Source organism: Apaloderma vittatum, unplaced genomic scaffold (genome assembly GCF_000703405.1).
Source record: "Apaloderma vittatum isolate BGI_N311 unplaced genomic scaffold, ASM70340v1 scaffold13474, whole genome shotgun sequence".
NCBI classification, from domain to species: domain Eukaryota; kingdom Metazoa; phylum Chordata; class Aves; order Trogoniformes; family Trogonidae; genus Apaloderma; species Apaloderma vittatum.
This window is the reverse complement of record NW_009711035.1, coordinates 17,059-40,703: the sequence shown is the minus strand read 5'-3', so window position 1 is coordinate 40,703 and position 23,645 is coordinate 17,059. Positions and strand designations below refer to the sequence as shown.

Genomic DNA, 23,645 nt, shown 5'->3' with positions numbered 1-23,645 from the left:
AAATTGTTTTACAAAGTCTCTGTACTGAAGCAAACACTCCAATAAATGCTTGCTGATCAGCTAGAAAATACTCAATACCTAGAGTAGTAAACTGAGCAAAGAGCACTAGTGATCAGCAGCCCTGATTACTGTGTTTACTTACTTGCCAGCTTCATTAGCAGGTACATGTTTTTAAGACTAACAGCTTAAAATTAGTATCTGCTGTATTCTGTGCTCCCAAAACATTAAATGTCAAGAGCTGTATTTGCCCAAATACACTCTGCTATCCATCTCCACTTAGCAGCAGGTTAAACATATTTGAACAAATTCTAAGAGAACACTACCAAAAACTTCCCCATTGTTCTGGATGTGTTTCTAGCATGCTCTCACAGACTTCTGTCCTGTGTATCACATCTGAACTGAAGCACGATTCATCTGTGTTTCCTGCCTGCTCATGATGGTTCCTTAAGACAGTTGTCTTAAACCACAGAGATTCCTGGTAGTCACAAATCTGAGTCTCCAGCATGTTAACAATGAGCTATGCTTTACTTCTCCCAGTATATCCAGAACGTTGCCAGACTAAGTAAGCACAAGACTTCAAAAGGGATCCTAGCTTAAATCTCAAACACAGTGAGGCTGGCCTTTCAGAACTGCAAGTTCACTCATATGAAATCTGGCTGTGTAGTTTCTATACTAAAGGACCATAAACACTCTTTGAGAGACACTACATTCTAAACCAAACTTTCATTAACCGGTGCAGTGCAATGTTGTCATTACAAAGACCAGAATCTGTTGAGAAAAAACTGCACAAACTTGTTCCTAGCATAGCCCAAGACCACTGGTTTGCTACAGCTTGCTTACTTCAGTACTACAGCTAATTGGAACTTACACATTCGGAGGACTGTCTAGTGCGCAAGGGTCGTTCCACTTGCTGCTGACTCGCAGCCACTAGCTGTGAATTTACAATGCTTCGGACCAACTGGGTGCCTAATCAAGGAACAAAAATGTTAGTAACACCCACAAGGTTACAGATGACAGAATAATGAACACAGAACCAGGAGTCAGCAATACCTTAACTCTCACGTGACACAGAGGAGGTAAATCACTGTAACCTCTCCTCTCGTTGAATTGGAAAGCTTTCCATCTACTGGCAATAGCTGACATGAATAGGTATAGCAGCTAAACCCCAAACCTGAGTAACGCAAGTTCTAGCATAAACAAAGCTCACTTTGCTATCAGGCAGGAGCGCTACTTTATACAGGTTTCCACGCTATTGGTGTAAGCAATGGGATTTTAAATAGCAATAGCAGCAGACATTTTGGGCAAAGAAGTAATAATAAAAAAGGGCGGAAGTAAGGGATACCAGAGTACAGAAGAGCAGTAAGGTTCTCTGAGGTTTATTTATGATTGCTTTCTCTACTTTTTCAAGTACTGCAGGCACCTAGGGGCCTAATTTGAATGAGTTTGCAATTATACTCGTCTCTATTACTAAGTATTTTGAAAGCTGGATCTCGCTTCTTAATGCATTTGTATGCTATGGGAGTGTTACTTTAAGACTTATTTTTGGTGGAAATACATTTACTTACCTCTCATAGATGATGGAGGGTAAGCTAACATTTGAGAAACATTTGGAAAAGGAAATGCATTCAATTATTACCGTTATTACTATTCCTAAATGTACCTATTGTGAGTGGAAGACAAATAATGCAATACCCTGGAGAACACTATACTTACTGCTTAATACATTTTTATCACCCATGCACAAACTGTACTTCAGGAAGCACTGGTCCTCTTGAACAAAGCAACATTTGGACTAAAAGCTGTATTTGCAATTACTGAAATCACTACCTGCAGAAATTTCTAACGAAAATTACCAGGTCTGTACAGAAACCTAGAGAGAAGACATCTCAGAACTTTCAAATTATGCTAACAACACATAAACTAACTTACCTGGCACGCTATTATTTCTCTGACGGGTTTGTTTGAACTCAGGACAATCTCTTCTAACATGACCCACATCCCCACAGATGAAACACCTTTTCTCTCTTGCTTCTCTGTCATCTTCTTTTACTTCTTTTTCATCATCTTTTTCATTCTCCTTTTTCTTCAACCTGAGTAATAATTTTTATTAGTAGTACCACTAAACAACAAAAAAACCACCCCACACCTCTGCAGAGTTGTTATATTTGTATGTTCAAAGGAAATTGTTACATAACCATCAGCTGTAGCAGAATACAAATAACTCAGGAATCCCACAAAAACACTTTCAGAATCTGGGCTGGCTGGTTAATAACCTGTTCTTACAAACTTAATGAACCTGGAAGTTCCCCAGAGCTGTCCAGGAGCTACCTGACTGCATCAGCACAGAACTACACCTGCAGTTAAGCAGGTTTAGCCTGCCAGTTAGTTTGGGAGTAGTTCTATCCAACGATCCCGCTGAGTCAGAATACGCACAAAACAAGTTAGCTGTGTCTTGCAGACATAAGCACCCCTTGAAGGGAGATGGCATATTTCTCTGTCAGGTATATTTGCATCCTGAGTCTAGACAGAAGGGGAAAGCAAGCACTGAGGTTCTTTCAAACACTCTGTACTAATAAAACAAGCAGGAGAAAAAACAGTGACCAGGAACCAAGACAAGAAATAAAGGTCTTTTTCCACATGGTATCTGCAGGATCATTAAATATTAATACTCTTTTGTGAGCTGGATACATGCAAGTCAAGAGAGATTCTGTGTGGCTGTGCTGTAGTAGCAGTTGGTGTGAAAAGCAGATCACACTTTTTTTTCCTGAGTGAAAGAGGTGATGCAATTCAATGTGCTAGCACCTGAGAGGGGTGTGTTAAGCAAGCAACTTAAAGAAATAGTCAGCCCGTGACCTTAGGGTCCCTGTCTAGTTCATATATTTTCAACTCTGCTAACTGAATTTAAGGCTGTAAAAAAGGACTTCGCAGTAGGAAGAGATTAAGAATTTTGTGAAGAATTAAGAAGCAAACAACTGAATTTTAAGGAGTAAATAAAAGAGCTCAGATTTTAGTTTGCATTCTAAGGAGCTTCCAAAGGTTTTAGGAGTCACACAACCTACACCAAATGGGTCATTAAAAATCCAAAGACATAAAAATGTGAGGAGTACACATTCTCTGTCAATTCCCACTAAACTCTCTTTGGAGACATTGACCTGCATGTTCCAGGGACTCCTTTTGCAAGAGTATTGGATCCAAAATTCCTAAGTGCAGCTCATGTACAAGTGGGAAGATCAAAGTTACTGGCACTACTATGATACAGAAATGCACCTTAACTACATACATTTTAACTACTCCTAGATTTTAATAAATGAAATTTACCTGCCTTGCAGAGGTACGTTACCAGATCTACAGAAAAATTTCAATTCAACACTGTCTTCTGAACATGATCACTACAGGAAATCCATTTTAACACATTACAAATTGCGCAGTCAGGTAATGTGGTCTCATCTGAATGTTTACACTATAAAAAGATAATTTAATGATCTAAATTTTAAGGTAAGCTGTAACTACAGATAGATTATGATGCTGAAGTATTAACATATTATAGACTGTTAATTTTCCTCTGTGTGTGTTTGCATAAACACTCTAAGATTTAACGAGATGACCAGAAATAGTCTTAAGAAAAGCAAAAATAGGATGGGAAGCTGAGGATCAAATACGAAGCTTTGATTTTCTGTAATTGAGAATATTCTTCCTTTCCATTAAAATTTCAAATATCCAAATCTCTCTTGATTTATCCTCAAATACTTTAACTTTGTATATTACTTACCTCCTCCTCTTTGGACAGTCTTTCATGTAGTGACCAATTTTTCCGCAGACACGACAACATCTGTCATTGGGTGCCAATTCCCCATCTGTCAGCACTTTTGAATCAAAAAAGTATTCCTAGCAAAACACATCAGACAGACAGAATGGATAAATGATTCACTTCCAAGACTGAGAAACAAAAGCAAAATGGCCAGGTTTAATCTCCCATAGTTCTCTCAGTTTTACTAGTACTTAGAATATATCCAACCCTCTTCTTCCCTCAGGTAACAGCAGCTTTTTCAAAGATATGGAGCAGTCTGGGCTAAAAAAGGGATATTTAGCTTGAATTTGCAGAACAGCTTTTCCAGGCTCCAGCCTGCTGCCTACCTTCCGCTTCCCCAAAGGCTCATCAGAGGGCAAGTTTTTGCCTGTGATCTATTTTGGTACATCAGTCACTGCCTGTCCGCCTTTCGCAGCAGCCTACGTCCCTTCTATTGCCCGAGGCAGAACAAAGCTCAGGTGAGAAACAGATGGAGCATCTGCACACTGACCTCTTCACGCCCTCCCTCTCGAATTTGCTAAGGACAGCTGCGGTTCTGATGCGAGTCAGTGCAAAGGCCACCATTTACAGCCCCTGAGCAACACAAGCATTGTGGAAATAATATCTTGCCTGAAAGACTGAAAAAAAGAGGCACAAACAGAAGTACCCTAAACCCAGCTCGTGATAACAAGTCCTACTGCAGACAGGTAATTTACTATACGTTTTGGATACAGGTTTTTCTCTGTACCACTAAGCTGCAACACAGAGCATTGGCTTTGGAAGGAGATTGAGAACTCCTTTCTTCAGCACTTTAGGGAAATAAAATGTTATGTAACACTGTTGGCATTTTTTCCTTCATGTAAGAGAGAGCTCATCTGCGTGCTAAAACTGCTTTCTGCCTTCTTTCTGCCTTGCCTTTTATCTTTATGTAGAATGTTCAGTGCAAATCTGAGATGAGGCAGTACAACACAAATGACCACACAGTACATGCTTTTCAGAAGCACTATAGCCTTGTGTTGAATATATATGCAAACAACTAAAAAACCCTCAACTAATTAGCACAATATTTATTACATACGCTCACATATTTGTCAGTATCACCGTGGTGCTTAAAAGCCCCAATAAAAACAGGTCCTATATTACTAGGCACAGCACAAAACAGAACACAGTCACTGCATCAAAGAACATTCAACAGAAATTCAGAAAAAAACACAGATAAAGTAAGCAAATGGGAAAGAGACAATAGGAAGGATGAGGGAAAATAAGTTTTCAAAAGATTTTCAAAATCCCTTAGAAACACCAATCCTGTTTAAAGCCATTGGAAGATCAGTCCTCTAAACTCTCTTAGAAAATACCTTTCTAAATACATGTTTAAAAATATTAATTCCAGCTGATTTATTTGCTCATACTAAATAAAACAAACCAATTCTCTATTACACATCAGTGACTGGACCTGCAGCACAGGGCAGTGCTTTCTCTCATACGATGTTGCATGAACACATTCCTAATCCTGACTCACTCTGAAAATTTTGAAGGTCAACTGATAAAATGAGTTGATCTTCATCCTTTTCCTTCCTTAAGCAGCAATCCTTATTTTCTCCACCAACTGTAAAAATAACTTGAATGTAACATCTCACGAGTTTGCTTTATTTAGCTACACAAATAGCTAGTAAAGTTCCTAAAGCTATTTCTGGGTTTTATAGCCCATTTTGCAGGAGCTCAATATTAAGCTGTATATTTTATGCAGATGATGTACAATTAGATACACTGTACACAGCAAACTGGAAACATACAAGAGATTTGCTTTGGATGATTCAATTCAGTGGACAAAGAAAAGTTAAAAACATACTAAAGCCCATGAAAACTTACAGCTTCTCTTCCAACAGTTGGGTAGAACGGGGTACCGAATAATTTTCTCCCATTGATAAATGCCTTCATTATGAAATTTGTCACTATTGAAGAAAGATGAAGTTATTGGAAAACATCAAGAAAAGGCACAACACTTCAGAAATCAGTGAACAGTAATCATCAGCAGACGTTAATAGCTTACTTTTCCTAGAGACTCCAGCACCGAGATTATGATTCAAGTCAAAAGGATCTGTGGAAAGAAGGGAGAAAACCAAATCACAACTGGAAAGAATATGCTGCAACAAAAAATTCTTACAGAGAATTCCATTTTAAATGCACTCAGAGCGTATGATAGCAAAGCAATGCTGAGCATTCTGAAAATATGTGACTAACTGTAATAAAGCAAGAGCAATTTACTGACATATACTAAAAGTTATGAGTCTGATCTAAGCTGTAGAACTTGCAAAACTGCTTCTTTTTAAACACCTTAACACTAACGGTAGTTTCCTCACATAAAGATTGTGTGCAACAAGGAGAACAAGTCCTCAGGCAACAACACTGATCACTAATGGAATAAAAATTCAGAGTACCTTCGATGGCAATACATTTCGATGTCCATTGTTTCTCAAACGTAGTTAACAGCTTCTTCTGCCGGATGCTGATCACATATTCCTTGAAGTCAAATTCTTCAGTGTAAAATCTCAGCAATCCCAGCCAGAGTTCTCCAAGCGACTCAGTGTTCTTTCCAAGAGAAGGTAGACGCTTCCTCTGTGTGCAGTTGAAGACACAACATATTCAGCTACCATTACTGAAGTACTTCACCTCCCGCAGGACCTCTCTGAGTTTGTCTACCATAAACAGTTTCACTTGGTTGAAGTTGAAATCATTACAGTTAACACTGTCTCAATCCTGGACCATTTAGTAAGAGTAAACAGTCTTTTTCCACATTTATGTTATTAAGAAATATTTTAAAATAAACCAAGAAAAAGCAGAAACTTATTTTAGCAAAACAGCGCTCATTTGAAAAGTAATAATTCAGATATAGAAGTTAAACTGTTCTTTTATGTATTACACTGTTAGAAATCTATTACTTTGCCACAAAACAAGCTTTAAGTTTCAGTGACTCTTCTGGAAGTAGAATATTACCAATTCTTCCATGTCATCAAAGAAAAAGGCATTCCATCCATCCACCATTCTTTGTGGAATCTGTTTTCCATCAAATATCTGCCGAAATAGAGAGGGACATAGTTACCACTCTAATCCAAAGCCACCCTAAAAGACTTGCAGTTTTGCTGCTAAGAAATAATACAAAAATAGAAATCTTTTAATTTTAACAGTTACTTTTTATATAGGCAGAACTTGCCACTGGTAAAAAGTTTCAAAGTCTGTCTGCATTATTACTACATCTCTCTCAATTTATTTGGATATTTTATTTTTACTTGTTCTTTCAACTAAGAAAACATGACTGAATTACCTCATCAAGATTTCAACATCCCTCTTGCCCACAAAATCTCTAAGGAGATTCTGTATGACTCCTATTACATTTTGACTTTAGCAGAGCCAAGGGGAAATTCCACTGTCATTTAAATGCACTCTCAGGGTAGCAATAAAATAACAACTCCCAACCACTACTGAAGTATCAGCAAGAAAGCCTGAGCCTCAGCTGCAGTGCCTAAGCCAACTTTTCTCTTGCACGCAGACAACAAAAAAAGTCAGAAAGGGATAATTTTCAGAAGTGCTTGGAAGAGGTAGATGGTTGACTAATTACATTCTCCCCAGCCATGCAATGGAGGTACAGAACATTATTTTCTTAATAAAGTTTCCTGGCACATGTAAGATAGTATCTTTAAAGTTGTACCAAACCATTAGTTCTCTTTTTTTTCCCCCCCCTTCATCAAGTAATAAAACAAACTTTTTCTCTTACAGATAAAATGTTGAGCAATAAATAAGACTTCGACAATAACTGACAGAAGAGCTGGACTCACATCTCAAGAGCATCTGGCATAGTCTTATAATTACAATTCCCTTCTCTCCATACCACCCATCAGTTTTTTTCTATCCTGTTCAGCATACAAATGCCATCAGTCCCAAAGCAAATATTTAGGCCCATCAGATTCCTAATTTTCTTGTAATTTCTTGGTAAGTTTTACCCACTAAAACAAAGCAGGACTTAAGAACTTGCTCAGGCAGAAGGGCCCCGTATTTCATTCATCCCCCTGATCCTAAAAGCCCAGAATTCTCATATTTGGCTTGAAGAAACAGTGCATCTATTTTCATAGCCTCTTTTTCTGAGAACTTACCTCCTGAAGAACTGGAATGACTGGTGGATTCCTCTGCTGTAGAAAGTATAAAACCATAAGAATATAGGCATACGAGGACAGACTACCACGGGATGCATCACCAATATCGCAGCGCTGAAAAAAGACATTTTAAACAAAATACTAAATTTACATTTTATTATTCAAGATTATAACCATCGTTGAGCAAAGAGAAACCCCACCAGTAACAGAAAATACATTCATCTCATAACTAAAAATTGTTTTATGAAGCCTGAAAAATAAATGTACTCGGAGTCAAGTGCCATCTGGCAAATCCACAGCATAATTTGACTAACACAAAACCAGCAATTCTCATAGCCAAAATATTTCTAGTTTATGATGTGCCAAACTGAAGAAAAACAAATAAAAAACCTCCAAACCAGATATCCCAACAAACCTCCACATCCAATATCCAGGATTCAATACCGTAAAATTTAACTTTCCTCAACTCGTACTTTACTATGAGCTTCTATATTTCCTTATTGTTTTGGTTTCCCTTCTTTTTAAAAAAAATATAAATAATAGGCAAGCATTTCCATGTTGTACTGGCAACTTAGGCACTATCTAGCATTTTGCTAGCATACATACACATACCTAATCAAACCCTGGTCCAGACTGACATAACACAGCGTAAAACAAGCCAGCAAATTACCTTACGCTGCTTTAAAATCTTACCACACTACCACATCCTACAGCACCTGCTTCTAAGCTACCCTTGGCTTCACGCCTATAACAAACAACACATTTTTAACTCAATGATCTTGCAAGTCTTTTCCAACCTGAATGATTCTATGATTCTATAACCTCCCACATCTGGAAAAAAACAGGGATTCACAAATTACTTCCACATTAGCAGCAGCAGTGACAGCTGTTCCTAGTTTTTCTGCCAATGCAGAGGAGGAAGCATTTTGCTTAAATGTGGAGTGTTTGTACGGCTATGAAGTCACCTCCATACACATATGATCAAGAGGGTATGTCCCACAACTTGGAAAAATTGGTCTTTACAGTAAGATTTACAGAATGTATATAATAGTATGCAACGTTAAAAAAAAATAAGGTAGGATTCCCTATTATCAGACATTTAGAAGAAAGACCATATGAAAATTCAGAGACCCCACTGCAAACACTCTGGACTAATTGTTTCCAGTATTGAAAATTCCTAATGCAAATAACTTGATGTGTTCTACTGTTTTAGAAAGACCACAATGTAAAAGGCTCGTCTAAATAGCATTGGATGCAGCAACTTACACAAACTGAATCATTTGAAAGGAAGGTGCCTAATCAAATTCAAGACACAGATCTGGCCAGAAGGAAGTTGCAGCCCCATGCTTAACATTTGCACACATTTCATTTCAGCCACTCTTAATCTGGACACAGAAGAGACATGGCAATATTTTGCACTACTGGGACCCCTCACAAAAAAAAAGGATACAGTATAACAAATATGTATATTCCATTCTGGAACAAAGGTATTTTATTCATCTTGATGCATTCTGTTATATTAACATCTGGTAGCATGATACACTCTCTATAATCAATTTTTTAAGTTGCCCCTGTTTCACTAAGCATTCTTTGGATGTGTTTGGGGAGTCTACTTAATAGTGTTGCTTGAATAAAAAGAAACATCATGTTTCAATTATCAAAGGCTGTATAGTGTAACATAACAAAAAAAGAAGCAGAAAATTTGGTGCTTGAAACTATTAAAGTGAACTGTATGTCCCAGGCACATCAAGTAGAGACTCAGGCATACATTCATCAACCCATACCTACTCCTGACTTTTCTAGTCAGTAAAACAAGGCAAGTAGGCCATGAGAAAGCTGCAACAATCTCTGGGCTGCTCCTACATACGGGAATTTGGGAAGCCCTGGGAAGCCCAGGCACAGCTACATGCCCCTACATCTTAAAGTTACCGTTTCTTCCATTTCTGCTTGTTTCCTCACTGTAGCAAGTATGAAATAAAAAAGCACACCTTGATACCCTTTCATCAGCTTCCTCTTATACAGCGATCTTTAAACAGACAGCAGCAGATACCAGGACTAAAAAACTTGATTCTGACACACGCAAGCAGACGGAGCATAGTCAGCTTATGAAAGTGCACTTCATGCTAATAGCATTCTGTCTCCTTTCTAGATGGCATTTGCAAAACATAAATTCAGAGGCTATATCAGAAAACACAGTATTGCACAAAGAAGTACCTTTGTTTTATATTACCTTTGCAAAAACTTTCATTGTATAGCCCAGATACTGCACTCTAGGATCAATAGCTGCATATGTAGCCAGCATTCTTGTGTTATGCTGCGCCTGAGGGGAAAAAATAAATAAATAAACAGAAAAATCAAACAGATGTTTCAATGTAATTTATGGTTAATTACAGTACAGCCTGCAGTTGAGGCACAGGAGGTGTGTAATGCAATTGGGAGGGCAAAAAATCACAACAATATTCCGTAAAATTCATTGCAACACTTCCTGCACGAACATAACTGAAAGGTGTAATCAAGACAGTAATTAATGCAGTAACAACAATAAGAACGCTGAAAAACAGCAGCAAACAAGTAAGTCTGTGAGATGACTCACTTTGGAACACATTTCACAAATTGTAGCTTCTTCACAGGTGAATGTGAGCCCATTACATAAGGAATCGTGCAATTTCATCATGCTAGATATAAGCCGGGATAAGATGTACTATTCATGATGGCAGAAAGGCCGTGGTGAATGAGGCATTAACAGCTCTTCAGAAGCATTCACAAAAATGCTTCGTGTGCCCTGAGCTGCTCTGCCATCAGGTTATACAGCTACTTCAGTTGGGCTAAGGGTACAGGCCACTGAATTTAAGTAATGTAGGGGGAAAAAAAAAAATCCCAAGCCCACAAAAACGTTAAAACTCTGGTTTCAAAATTATTCCCTCAAATGATTGAGTTATGATGAATTAAAAGCTTCCTCTGAACATGGAACCAAGTACAAACAGATGCTTACCAGTGTATTGTATAAACTGATATCTCCCTCTAAGCCACTCCGTCTGTGTTCAAATTTCACTATAGGCACTTTGGCTGTTGTTATAGGCAAGATGTTTCTCAAACCTGGGGAAGCAACACTTTAGTACATAAAACATTTCCATTAACTATAAATACAGTAAATTTAAATACAGAACAAATAATACGTTAAAACACTTACCTGGATGCTTCTTCAGAACTTTTGCCAAACCTTCTATTATTTCTTTACAATTTAATTTCTAGGAAAAACAAATATCACAGATTCAGATGTTGAAACATGGAGCCTATCCCAACAAGCACATTTACTACCAAACGTGTATTTCATAGAGGAAAAGTCTATGCACAAAAAGAAGTAAGCAATAAGCCAGAACATGAATCTATTAAAATAGTGACTTAGATTCTCGATGTGGACATCTACAGTACACTAAATGTGTGTCTACAGGGCATTAAAAGTAAAATAGGTCATCTCTTGCTTCAGTTGCCGCAGAGTGCAACAAGCCAATGCACTACTAGCAAAATTTCACCTTTTCTGTGCAGAGAAATCTTAAATTAATTTAAAAATCTTAAAGAATTCTTTAAATTTTATCAATTTCAAAACACTTACCTCTGCATTTTCATGGCCTTCCAAAGTCATGCAGATATCTAGATCACTGTCCCGAAATCCAAATCCATTCTTTGAAGAGCCAAATAAGCAAAGTCTGGCTTTGTCTGATCAAGAGTAGACCAAAAGAAGAGTCTTTTTCAGCTGATTACTTTTACAGTGGAATTTTAAGTGCTCACTATGGAGTAATGCTTAACTGAGAAGTGTAGGTGCAATAAAAATGAGCTTTAAGAGAGAGCTTACAATGTCACTTCTAAGTCTTCACCTTCAATAAAGAAGGAAGCACAACACTTAAAAATCTTTCTAGAAAGTAAGGGATAAAGCCCACGTAATTTTTCTGAGTGTGATACGTTACAAATTTACTATAAAAATTAAATGTTATCTCTAAAAGTGGTGCAATGTTTTCTGGTATGTGACTGGACTTTTCTGTTTTAAATAAATCAAAATAATGTGCAAACTCAGTCACCAGCACAGCTTTATCCCACAGATAAGACAAAACTACTCTTAAGGTAGTCCAAGCAATATTTCTGGTTCCACTCATACTTTATCTAGGTTGCATATTTTTCCTCTGACAAGGTAAATTCAGTCAATCAATCAGTAAGTTTCTGTAACCATAACATACTGTCCAAAAAGATACAAGTAGTAAGATTAATACACTATATGGAACATTCTTTCCCAATTGTTTTGTTTACGTTTTTGTCTGAAACAGTATTATCACATATTTTCCGTCTTGTGAAGGGGAGCAAAACCATGTAACCGAGAGGAAGCAATATCTTCCTAACTGAAAAGAACAATTTATCTGTCCAACTGAAATGAATGCTAGGAAAATACATATAATGCCTATTCACAGTTTGTTCCTAACCTTCAACAGAATCAGAAATATTAAGTTTTTCAGGGTTCTGTAACAGGTCTCAATCCTCAGCTGGTGGATGGAGCACAGCTCCCAGGTCCCTGATCACAGGCCAGGTACAGCAGAACAGATGGGGGTCAGCGTAAAGCAATGGACTGGAACTCAGGAAGCCTGGCTTGGGTACCTGGCTCTAGCACTGTTTTACACCCTACCAGAAAAAAAGAAGTCACTTTGCACCTCTGTGCCTTGACTTCCATCACAGGAAGATAACTTTCTCCTGTTTTATAAAAGGGGTGTGAAGATAACAGAGTAAGATTTCCAAGACAGTTGAATGCTGGTGACTAGGCAACAAAAGTACTTGGCCCACGACCAGCCAGGACCTATTTAAACTTTCTTTTTGTCCCGACTGCCACAAGGCTGTCTCTGCCATTACTACATTTGCAGCTCTTCCTCCATTCCAGGGACTGCAAGACAGCTTTACATACAGAGGGAACAGAGACACCATTGCTTTGAACAAGGAAAATAAGAAATAACGAGACAAGTTACATCTTCGTGCTCTGGACCACATGAATGAAGAAAGCATTATCAACAATCATTATCTACTGTTACATACCATTATACTCTTTTCGAATAAATCTTTCCAAACTTGCCAGAATTTGTTCTCTGTTTTGTTGCTCAGATAAAGGAGGGGATAATTCATCTAAATAAAAACAAGTTACAACACAGTCAGATGTGACATTGACCTACCTTATGAATCTTTTTCAGCTAATTAAAAGTATTGGATACTTTTTTATTGTTGTTACATTTACTTTCCTTGAATGTGCGCTTTTCTTTTTTATAGTATCATTAGAATTGTTAGGATTTTATTTCAGACTCCTGATTTTTCTTCAATTACTCAAACACAGAGCAGCGTGGTGGGCACCTGACATCCAGCCAAGGTTAAACCACCAGAGCATCAAAAAGGAGCTTTTTCTAAAAGACACCACAGAACTTGAAAAGCACAAAAACTAGTCCTGTCCAGGGCCTAATCTCTGGGAACACTAGTAACTTGTTACAAAAACAGTGAAAAATCTGGTATAGTACTAGTTTCTCGTATCTAAAAATTTGATATCACAGTCATGGACCATATGAAAACAAAAAACAGTGAACAATTTGTAGCCTAGGATACCCAGGCGAGCTTCTTCCCACCAAATTTACTGGAGTAAATAATTTAACCCTAATATTTTTTATTTTTCCATGTTACACATCACAGCTTGCAGTGGAGTACAAACACTCTTCCAACTTACCAAAGCATCTTTTACACACTATATCAAGTATTTCCCGAAATCTGTCTGTCATCGGTGGTAGTGGTTTTAGATCGATCTTCTTGAAATCCTCTGGGCAGTCATTTTTGGAATGTCCATCCCGTTTGCAGATGCTGCATACTATAGTTGGTGGCTTTGGCAGGGCGGAAAGCGCATAAATGCAATTTTACTTTTAAGATATTTCAACAGACCTAACATTTCCATGTAGGTTATGCAACCAAGAACACTTAACGTAGCAACAGAGTCCCTACAAAGAACAGAACACCTCTCAGCAGGCTGCATTCAGGTTCTCACAGTGCACAAGAGCACCTGGAAATTGTACAAGAAAGCAGGAGGAAGGAGGGCTACAAATAAATAAAAAAAACCCCACAACACAACAAAACCCCCCAAAAAAACAGAATCCAGGATTTACTTATTTTGTGTGGAAATCAGACCACCTAGTCCAAACAGCATACAAGTTTGGTGTTTTCAAGTCCTGAATAACAGGCACTCTAAAAAAGCTGCAGGAACCATTCGTAAGAGATGGAAACAATCACTGAGAGAAACCTGTCGTCCACCCACCCTTGGTTTTAGTGATTTCCAAGTCATAGCCCACTGATACAGGGCCAGGACTGCTTAAACACACAGCTTACCTTTCCTGAAGTCAAAATAAACTTATCAAACACGTAATGCATTTCTTCAGTAGAGAGTCTGCCTTCCTCTTGGACATCGTGAGCTTCCACCATTGCTTTGCAGTTGGGCGAGGTAGCTGGTGTGCCTGTGCACTTCCTCTTCTGAGGAGACTCTGTTACCAAACTCTGTCTACTTTCAGCATCAGAAAATTCGTTACTAGAATTGGTGTCATAGGGCTGATGCTCACTGCAGTTACAGTGGTGGCTTGGCTCACCTTCAGTCAGACACACTGAGATTTCTAAATCATCCGTCTCTCTAAGCGACTCCTGCTTTAACTCACAGCATTCATTAGAAATAAGGGATAAAGCTTCTTCTCTGTCTTCATCGTAACTAGAGTCCAACGCTGAAAGTAGCAAAGAGTCTACGTTCTTGGAAGTACATGTTTTGGCTACAGCTTCTACCACTTCATTACATTCAAGTTCATTCTCTGGTATGTTACATCCACTTCCTATATTTTGTTTATCTACAACTTTTTCCCCTTGTGGAAGGCAACAGTTGGCTACAGGCTCTTCAGATCTCGTGGATTTCTTATTATTCATTTTCCCTTTTTCTTTTTTCTTGGTATCTGGCTTGGATTTAATCCCATCTTTACTTTGTGGACAAGCAAAATATTTATATGCTGTCCTAAATCGCTCCAGGATGTACTCAAATACCATCTGGCTATTTAGACTTCGTGCAACATTCCTCTTTAGTGCAAAAGGATCTAGGATGAGAAAGAACAATTTCATTAGTAATCTTTAACTTCTACATTTCACTAAAGCAGCTGAAATACCTAAGTTATTATACAGCAGTTAAAAAGAGATTCTTATAATATAAACCAGAATTGTATTTGGATACACTTAGAGAATGTAGGGCCCACAAGGTTTTTTGGACTTCTTCCACACAAAACACAACACCCGTGTGGCCATGAACAGTTGGCTGTGATAAACCATTCTAAATAGTGTTAATCAACAAGTAAACCACAGGTATATTGATTGTTATATTATGGCTATTTTCTAAACTAGAAACAAAAATAAACATACAAAGGCAAAATAAACATAGGCCTGCCTGAACTTTTCTCCTTCACTGAAGAAGGATTTGCATTTCCCTTAAGAAATTAATTTCTCCAAGAGTAACATTAAGGTTATAAGGATTATATGAACCAATCTCACCAGGTTTCATTCTTAGTCCTTCCTAGCGATTTCTAGATCAAACATGTTTTCCAAGTAAAAAGAGCACTTGCATAGTTGCTATAAGTTTGCCTGGGAAAATAGTATCAAACTGAGATTCTGTTACTTCATAATTTCAGTTATAAACTTAACATTAAAAAAAAACAAAGCAAAAAAGAAAATAAAACCAATAAAACAGTAAGACCAACAATAGTAGGTATCAGAACAAGAATGCAATCTGGTTTTTGAAATTATTTGCTGCTTCAAGGAAGTAAAATATTTCCTTGTATTTCAAGGACCACTAGTACTACACAGAAAATTTGTCTTTACACTGACTATATAGCTAACAAAATATACCAGAAAAAGCTTTACTTCCTCCTTCCATTACTGATTTAATTTATTGTCCAGACTTCTTGTGACAGACCTGTAAGTATTAGGTAAATAAAGATAATAATGCAGGATGACTACAAAACTAGAAAAGGGTATTATCCTACCTTCAATGGCTATTCGCCTTTTCGGCCAGTTTTTATTCTCTCTGGTTAAGAGTTCTTGTACCCGTATGCTGATGACATATTCCTCCAAAGCAAATTCCAGTGTGTAAAACTTCAACAGTTCTAACCACAGTTGTCCCAGTGAGACTTGGTGAGGGGTTTTGAATGCTAAGAGAGACTGAAACACATGGACAAGGATGCTCAACTGCAGTAAGAAATAAAATTCCCATTTCTTCTCTGGTTCCATCCAATATTAATGTTTAAAAGATTAAAAAACAGGGGAAAAAAGCTAGAATACGGTTTTCTATTAAATAAAGCCATGACTTACACTGCCGTGTTTCTCCTTTGCATTACTTTGGTTGTCCACTTCCGAGCTTGTTGCCTTCTTGCCACCACCTTTTTGTTGTTCAACTTTAGTTTTACTTTCCACTCCAGCCGAGTTTTTTGCTGCACCATTTGTGGGTGGTTTGTACTCCCACCGTACAAACTCCTCCTCTTCTATACCTTTCAGCTGGTGGTCATCTGGCCTCTTTGAATCAAAGCCTTCAATCTAACAACAATTACAGTAGCTCTGAAATAGGACTGCATATAGTACACGTAACCAAAAGTTTTCACCAAAGATAACACTGACAATTGAGATATTTATCCCCCTCAAGAATAACTGATGTCAGAGAAAGACATTCAGAAAACTGAAGATGACAATACTTGCTTCTCCTTGAAAATACAGCATGATATAACTGCACAGGCTATAGCAGCTGCCTTTTTAAAAAGTCATCAGAATCATCAGGTATCAGCTGTGTGAGGATTAAGTACCAACACATTTTTTGGTTTGGGTTGTTGGGTTTTTTTAACAATTCTGCAGGTAATCAAATTTTGTATATTTTATAGCTTTGCAGAACACAGAAATAATGTCAACAATTTAAAAATAAGGTAACTAATATATTACCAAATCACTTACCCAATTGCCCAAATAGGATGGTAAAATACGTGGTTTTCTTTGCTGAAGAAAGAATATCACCATTAAGGCAAAGGAATACGAAGGAATCCCACCTTCTGCCTGACAGTCAATGTGACAGAGCTGTAAGAGAATAAACCATTACTTCTCTGATGCAACACCAGCATTTTATTTGAAAATATAATATAAAAGGACAGATATTAAAGAAATGAGATAGAGAGAAACAAAAAATCCTTTATCTTAGAAATTGCAGTCATTGTGCAAGGCCATGTACACACAAAACGTAAATTATACTAATTTGTACAGTGCCTGAAGTTATACTATATTATTAGATGTTATCTTCTTCAGTTTCATCCCATTTTGTGATTGTGAGTCACATTTACATTCCTACCTAGAATTTCAGTCACCTGTCAGGTATTTATCACTGTGTGGTAACTCCTGTATGGAGATGGGGATTTGGTGCATCTGGCTGTAATCCAATACTGATCTGTTTTATGGGAACTTGAGGGAGATGTAATAATCATATTAGCCTTCAAACAGTCCTTTGTAGTTTCTACTACTGCTTCTTCTATGTTGTAAAACAGAAATTTTCGTAAAAACAGCTTGCTAAATCCAGCAATGATCATAATACCATGCAACTGTTTTTCAATAAAGCCAAGGCGTTTTAAGTAGAGCCTGGCAGCAATTTCAGGACTGAACTACAAGACAGTTAAACGCTGGCTGTGAACATTATAGCCTGGTTCCTGTGATCACAGCTGACATCTGCAAGAAGTACAGCACACTATGAAACCAAACCCTTTTTTGCACAAGTCAACTCTTTTCAATACAATCTCAATAGCAGAAAGTTTGCAAGACCTGACTGCTATGTTGAGCAGGTTTTCATGAATCAATTACCTAGTTGTAAGGAACTAGCATAATAGCTTGCTAACGGAATAGCAGAAACTTCATTTGTATTTCCAGTTTCACATCAAAATCTTCAGCCTCATTCTGGTCTATTAAGGTAAGATGGGAACTAGTAGCACGAAGTTATTTTCTACAAACACATTCACAGTATATCATACACTACATTGCATGCAGTAATTAAAAAAGAGAAAATAAACATATTTAATTATCCACAATATTTATATACTTACTCTAGCCCAGTAGCGGAAAGCCAAAACCAAGGGAATAAGTACAGGCTCCAGTTTACCAAGTGCAGCCAGCAGGTCAGTTGTAAGGCAAGCCACATCGTTTCTAGCACTTACTTTACATGTCAAACCACTGTAATAACAAATGTAAAACAGATAGAAAGCGTTATTCTCTTGTTCATACAGATGATGCTTGGGGCAGTGGGGAGGTGAGACATCACATCCACCATAATAAATACATGCATCTGGGTCTCCCTATATAAAAATCTGAACTTTTTAAACAGAAGCTATGGAATGTAATCATTTTATTTATTTTAAACAGAAACTATGGAATGTAATCATTTTATTTATCGTTAACTCATCACTTGGATCTAGAACTTACAGAAGTTCATTACAGCGAAAATTGTATAACAGCATTAAGAATTTGCTCTAAGTTCTGCCTTTAGTTACTTGTGCAATCTTACACAACTCCAACTTCACGTGTATCCTCACAGAATCATAGACTGGCTTAGGGTGGAAGGGACCTTAGAGATCATCTAATCCAACCTCCCTGTCACAGGCAGGGACGCCTCTCAACTAGATCAGGCTACTCAAGGCTCTGTCCAACCTGGCCTTGAAACGGATAATTCAATCTTCCACACACCGAACAAGTAAGTAAATAAATAAAACCTCCAGGTCTGCTACATATTAAGAGTTGGTCAATCCACAAAACAGCTTCTCTAAAAACTTTTGGTTTGCTTCTCTTAGTACTTACAAAATGCATTTGCATAATCTAGAAACACAGGAAAATATGTGCCCACTCTCGTTGGCATTTACCTCCGCAGCGTTTCAATCACATACCTCTAGCCAGTCACAGCAATGTGGACATCATGCAGCAATCATGTTTCATTTTGGAGGTTGCTACTTCTTAGGAATTTACTGAAATTGTCAGATGATGTATTCTTTCTGGCAATGTGTTCTTATAAAATGTTTTTTAAAGCCCTGGATTAAACTGCTGGCAGAAATTTTAAACATCAACTGAAAACCATTCCACTTTTCCCCTATTTATCTAAAAGTAGAACTGGTATCTTCAGATTTCTACAATTAATGAGCTCTATGAAGTATAAAAACAAAGATGAGCTTTCTTTCTAGATGACATTTTCGTGTATGAGCAACTCCCCTTTAATATCAATGCTGGCTAAATGTTACAGTAATATCTCCTTGTTAGGAGTGCAGGCAAGTAACTGCTATGAACAAGCATAGGAGAAATAGGTATCTCTGTAAAAATCCCTCTGAATGACATGTACCTTTTAACATCTTTGCAAAAGACAACAGGAACTTTGGCATGGAAATCTGACTCCACATCCGAGTAGACAGCTAAGCAAGAAGAAAAAACCGATATTATGTATGAAAATCTTTTACAGTTTTCCCAACTGTGTCTTTAAAACTAGTACATTTATGCCACACTCTTACAGAACGATTCAAATTAAATGCTGCGCAGCTAACCAGTAAGCAGTATTTTCTGGTTACTTTTGATGCTCACCACCAGTACCACACAGCCAGCAGTGAAAAAAAAAAAAAAAGAAAGAAAGAAAGAAAAACTCTTGTCAAGAAACTGAGCTGGTATCTTCTCTAGAACCTTTTAGTCTTTACAAAATTTGAAAGACACAAGGCTGAATCTCTGACAAACCATAAGGACAGTTTGAAAAGCACTTATGGAGCTGATCTATCAAAACTTCCCGAAGGATGAAAAACGTAATGCTACTTGTGCTCCTTGGTTCAAGATGTGTTGATTACAGGATTAGATGACTTCCTGACAGAACAAGGAGGCTACAAGCTTCAGAAGTCTTGTAATACCTCTCACTGACATCTATAGGCAAGTGTAAAGCGACTTCTGTGTTTATTGCTTAGAATTTCTCCTACAAAGTTAAATACTTTTTTGACCTGGCATCTAACACTATTACCACAAATTCTGGCAACCTGAACCGGACTCCCTCGGCTGCCATTCACCCGTCGCAGGTTCTCATCTCTCACTTACACAAGCACTGGTATTCATAAAAATCACATTATCAAAAACAGCTCGTACTCTGGCTGAGAACTAAACCATTTTTCTAAATTTACAGAAAAATTAAGCATAAAAACAACTGAAGAGCAGTTGGAATGTTAAATAGGAAGGAGATGCCACTAAAACTTACCACTGTTCTTCAAGATTTCAAGCACCTGTATCAGAACATCTGGCTGGCTCATCTACAAAGACAACATTAGAGCAGGTTATACTATTCAGATTAACCTATTTTATTTTACACTTTGTTTACAACTACCTAGGTTGCAGGACTAGCATCACTATGTTCTTTAACAAAAGTGAAATCACGTGTCAGTATTAATGAAAAAGTTAACTGTCTGCACCATGAAAACAGGTGCTAGCCAGCCTGCTTTTAGCTTTTTTAGTTAGTACTTCTGTTCTACTTCCGTATTAATAGACAACATAAAGTTAAAAAAATACTTCACATATATTCAACAATTTCAATGTCAACATAAACTACTAGAAATGTACAACATTAACTAATTTAATGTCAATCTTTCCCAAAGTTTTTTAAAGGTTATAAAATTTTTAAACGTGTTCTCTTTTCTCCCCAAAAATCAACTTAAGTGGTGCTTCAAAGATAAGCTGTAAATAGTACAAAAAAAGCTAAAAATTAGCACCACCTTTGCACTTTTATGAAAAAGTTACATGGTATGCTCCACATGCAATTGTCTGAAAAAGGGCTCAGTTTGCTTCCTATCTGCAGTATTATTTCAAGATGCTATGTCTAATATGTACCCAAAACAGGTATCTTGAAATCCAGGAATTCTGTATCACAGTAAACCATAACCTAGGATGTGACATCTACTTGCAAGTGACTAAAACATAAAAGGAAAATTGTCATTTTTAGCCCAACCTTTTAAAGGTAGAGGAGAGGGAACAAAGACCTACAAGATCTTACAGTCTGAATCACGAGTACATAAAAGCACACTTATCCAGAGTCAACTGTTTTCCTATTGCTTCAATGCTTATTCAACTTTTTTTTTTAAAAAAGCAGCTACCATAAGACTGCCAAAACTCCCAGAATTAAAGTTATCTAATAAGCAATGAAAACTTGATCCACCTGATTCATAGCACCTCTGACACTAAATCAAAGACTTTAAGCTTTCTGCTATTCTAACACCGTATGCCCCAACAGAAGATGAAGGCAATGGAGTAGAAATAAATGTTGATGGCCTTGATTTCAAGAACAGTCTTGGTTAATACAAGATAAAATCTACACACCTTAGGGGGGAATTTGATATCGATGTTAACATCGCTGGTCTTAAAAGCGAATCTAGTTAAACAGGAGCCATACATCCTCAGTGAACAGTCTGGAAGGGAGAAAAAACAGAATTATTTAACAGCTTGTAAATAATTTTTTAATAGATGATGCATATCTTGCTTTAGATTCCCAACTGGTACTCTCAGATTAATGAATATTGAACCATTTTCTCAGTCCTGTGAAGGTTAGTCATTTCCACAGCACACCATCACAGGAAAATGGATAATTCAAATAGTGCAATTATCAAATGCCCCAAATTTTTCAAGCTGCTTTAAAGTATTTTTGCAATGCAGCTTTAGGTTTTTTTGTTCTTAATAGAAAATTAAAAATACAATAGTAATAACTGTCACCATCCCAGTGCAGGATTTTATTTAACAGCTTTTGTTAACCACAGCTTGATTTCACTGAAGCAGTTAACCAATTATAAAATTCTTTGTTGCCCTGTACACTTTTGTCAAAGATTTTTTTACATGTGCTACAATCTGTTCATTTCATTAACAAGTTCCTATGTACAATTCATTACAGAACGTGCATATGAAACATGAACTTCAATATAATCCAAGATATAAAGAACAGTATCTATTTTGTGGTTTTGTGTTAACACAGCTTTTTACCTGCAAAGATATGTACAACATATCTAAACTAATCAGAAAGTAACTATTCAGTAATAATATTCTGAGAAATAACATTCCACTCCATAAACAACAATTTTAATCCTCAAATGTTATATCATGAACTAGGAAAAACTTTCCTGGAATATATTATTAGGGCTCAGATATATTTATGTCAGCTGCAAACTGAGACTATTCTCAATCCCTTCCAAAGTGAACACACTGCTCAAGGAGGGTCACCTACTGCAGGTCGCCCAGAACTGCGCCCAGCTGGCTTTTCAAGATCTCCAAGGACAGAGTCCACAACCTCTCTAGGCAACCTGTGCCAGTGTTCAACCAGCCTCACAGACAAGAGGGGTTTTCTTCTATTTTTTCCTTAGTCCCTTTAGTTGTGTTCTAACCAAACCCTCTCAAACAGAGCCACAACAAAATATTTTTTAAAAGAGAAAAATAATCCTATACAGACACAGCTTCAAACAAGCGTTTCTCTACTTTTCACTACTTAGAAATCAGCCCTATCAAAATTAGTTTCTGTATGGTTAATAATAATAATAAATACATTGCAATTATTTCCAATGTTTTTTCACAGCAGTAAGAATTTTTGCATAGGTCTAATGTGAGCTTGAGAGAAAATCATGCTAACACATCCCATGTTTTCTAGACTGCACATGAATTAATTTTTCCCTAATTTGCAACTCAGGAAAACACATTCACTAAAACATCACAGGCTTTGAAAAGGGGAATAACAATTTGTCACTTACTACAAGAGGCTCCCCCTCCACTACTACTACACCTCCACAGTAGCTCATCAGCCCAAAACAAGTCAGTCAGCTAAGTAACACTAACACAGTAATTTTCATGAGTATTTATGTAAAAGTAGTAATTCCCTATGCCTTGTCTTACACTAGCACCAGTGGAAAATGCAACAGCCTGTCAGAACAGAAGTTTGCATTAGAAGGCACTTATGGCAACATTATAGAGCAAACTGATTAGCAAACCTCCACTCTACAAGCCCATTATATTCAGCACCGTATGTTTAAGCGTATATTGAATATAGCTCCTATAATTAAAGCTGATCATCCTGCAGCAAACAAACTTCTTCTTACTGCTGCATTTTTATAAAGTAAAGGGACAAAAGATGGTATTTCTAAGAGAAAAGGATCCAGATAATTTTTACAAACTCTATTAATACACTGAAATTTACTGACCCACTAAAGCAACCCAAAAAAAAAGTAGGGCTAAGCATTTAACCTGCTCAGACTTTTTTAAAAAACAAATTATTCTTATCTTGAATCAATATAAAGTAAAAGGGATATGAAGTATGATATTTATATGTGGTTAAGTAAATGTCATATTTTGACCTATTTAAGACAATTCAACAGATTTCGGTAAGCTACAGCTGATCTCCAAGTACATCTCTCTTCATTTTAGGACCTGTTAGCCATATATACACTTGCAAAGAAATATCTGTTAAACATTAACACTTATTGATTTAAATTATTTGTTTTAATGAACAGTTACTGATTAGTATCTGCAGTTGTTCCAGACCACAATTAAGTAATGAAAATGTCTCATATGCTTACGAAAATAATTCTTAGCTGAGGCCTAATTTTTTC

At 37.1% G+C, this 23,645-nt stretch overlaps 1 protein-coding gene across 1 annotated transcript in view; it reads right to left on the bottom strand.

Annotated features, from left to right (window-relative positions):
• ZCCHC11 (zinc finger, CCHC domain containing 11) overlaps window positions 1-23,645 on the bottom strand; it is a 39,026-nt gene that overhangs the window by 6,446 nt on the left and 8,935 nt on the right. Inside the window, exons 5-26 of the mRNA XM_009867517.1 lie at window positions 21,379-21,467; window positions 20,267-20,318; window positions 19,379-19,448; window positions 18,099-18,225; window positions 16,969-17,088; window positions 16,339-16,560; window positions 16,014-16,188; window positions 14,332-15,074; window positions 13,682-13,832; window positions 13,009-13,095; window positions 11,549-11,652; window positions 11,126-11,183; window positions 10,928-11,031; window positions 10,166-10,255; window positions 7,936-8,049; window positions 6,782-6,859; window positions 6,226-6,403; window positions 5,838-5,885; window positions 5,657-5,739; window positions 3,774-3,885; window positions 1,930-2,106; window positions 869-966 (exon numbers count right to left, since the gene is read on the bottom strand). Of these exons, the coding sequence (XP_009865819.1) occupies window positions 869-966; window positions 1,930-2,106; window positions 3,774-3,885; window positions 5,657-5,739; window positions 5,838-5,885; window positions 6,226-6,403; window positions 6,782-6,859; window positions 7,936-8,049; window positions 10,166-10,255; window positions 10,928-11,031; window positions 11,126-11,183; window positions 11,549-11,652; window positions 13,009-13,095; window positions 13,682-13,832; window positions 14,332-15,074; window positions 16,014-16,188; window positions 16,339-16,560; window positions 16,969-17,088; window positions 18,099-18,225; window positions 19,379-19,448; window positions 20,267-20,318; window positions 21,379-21,467 (3,080 nt within the window). The remainder of the gene's footprint in view (window positions 1-868; window positions 967-1,929; window positions 2,107-3,773; window positions 3,886-5,656; window positions 5,740-5,837; window positions 5,886-6,225; window positions 6,404-6,781; window positions 6,860-7,935; window positions 8,050-10,165; window positions 10,256-10,927; window positions 11,032-11,125; window positions 11,184-11,548; window positions 11,653-13,008; window positions 13,096-13,681; window positions 13,833-14,331; window positions 15,075-16,013; window positions 16,189-16,338; window positions 16,561-16,968; window positions 17,089-18,098; window positions 18,226-19,378; window positions 19,449-20,266; window positions 20,319-21,378; window positions 21,468-23,645) is intronic.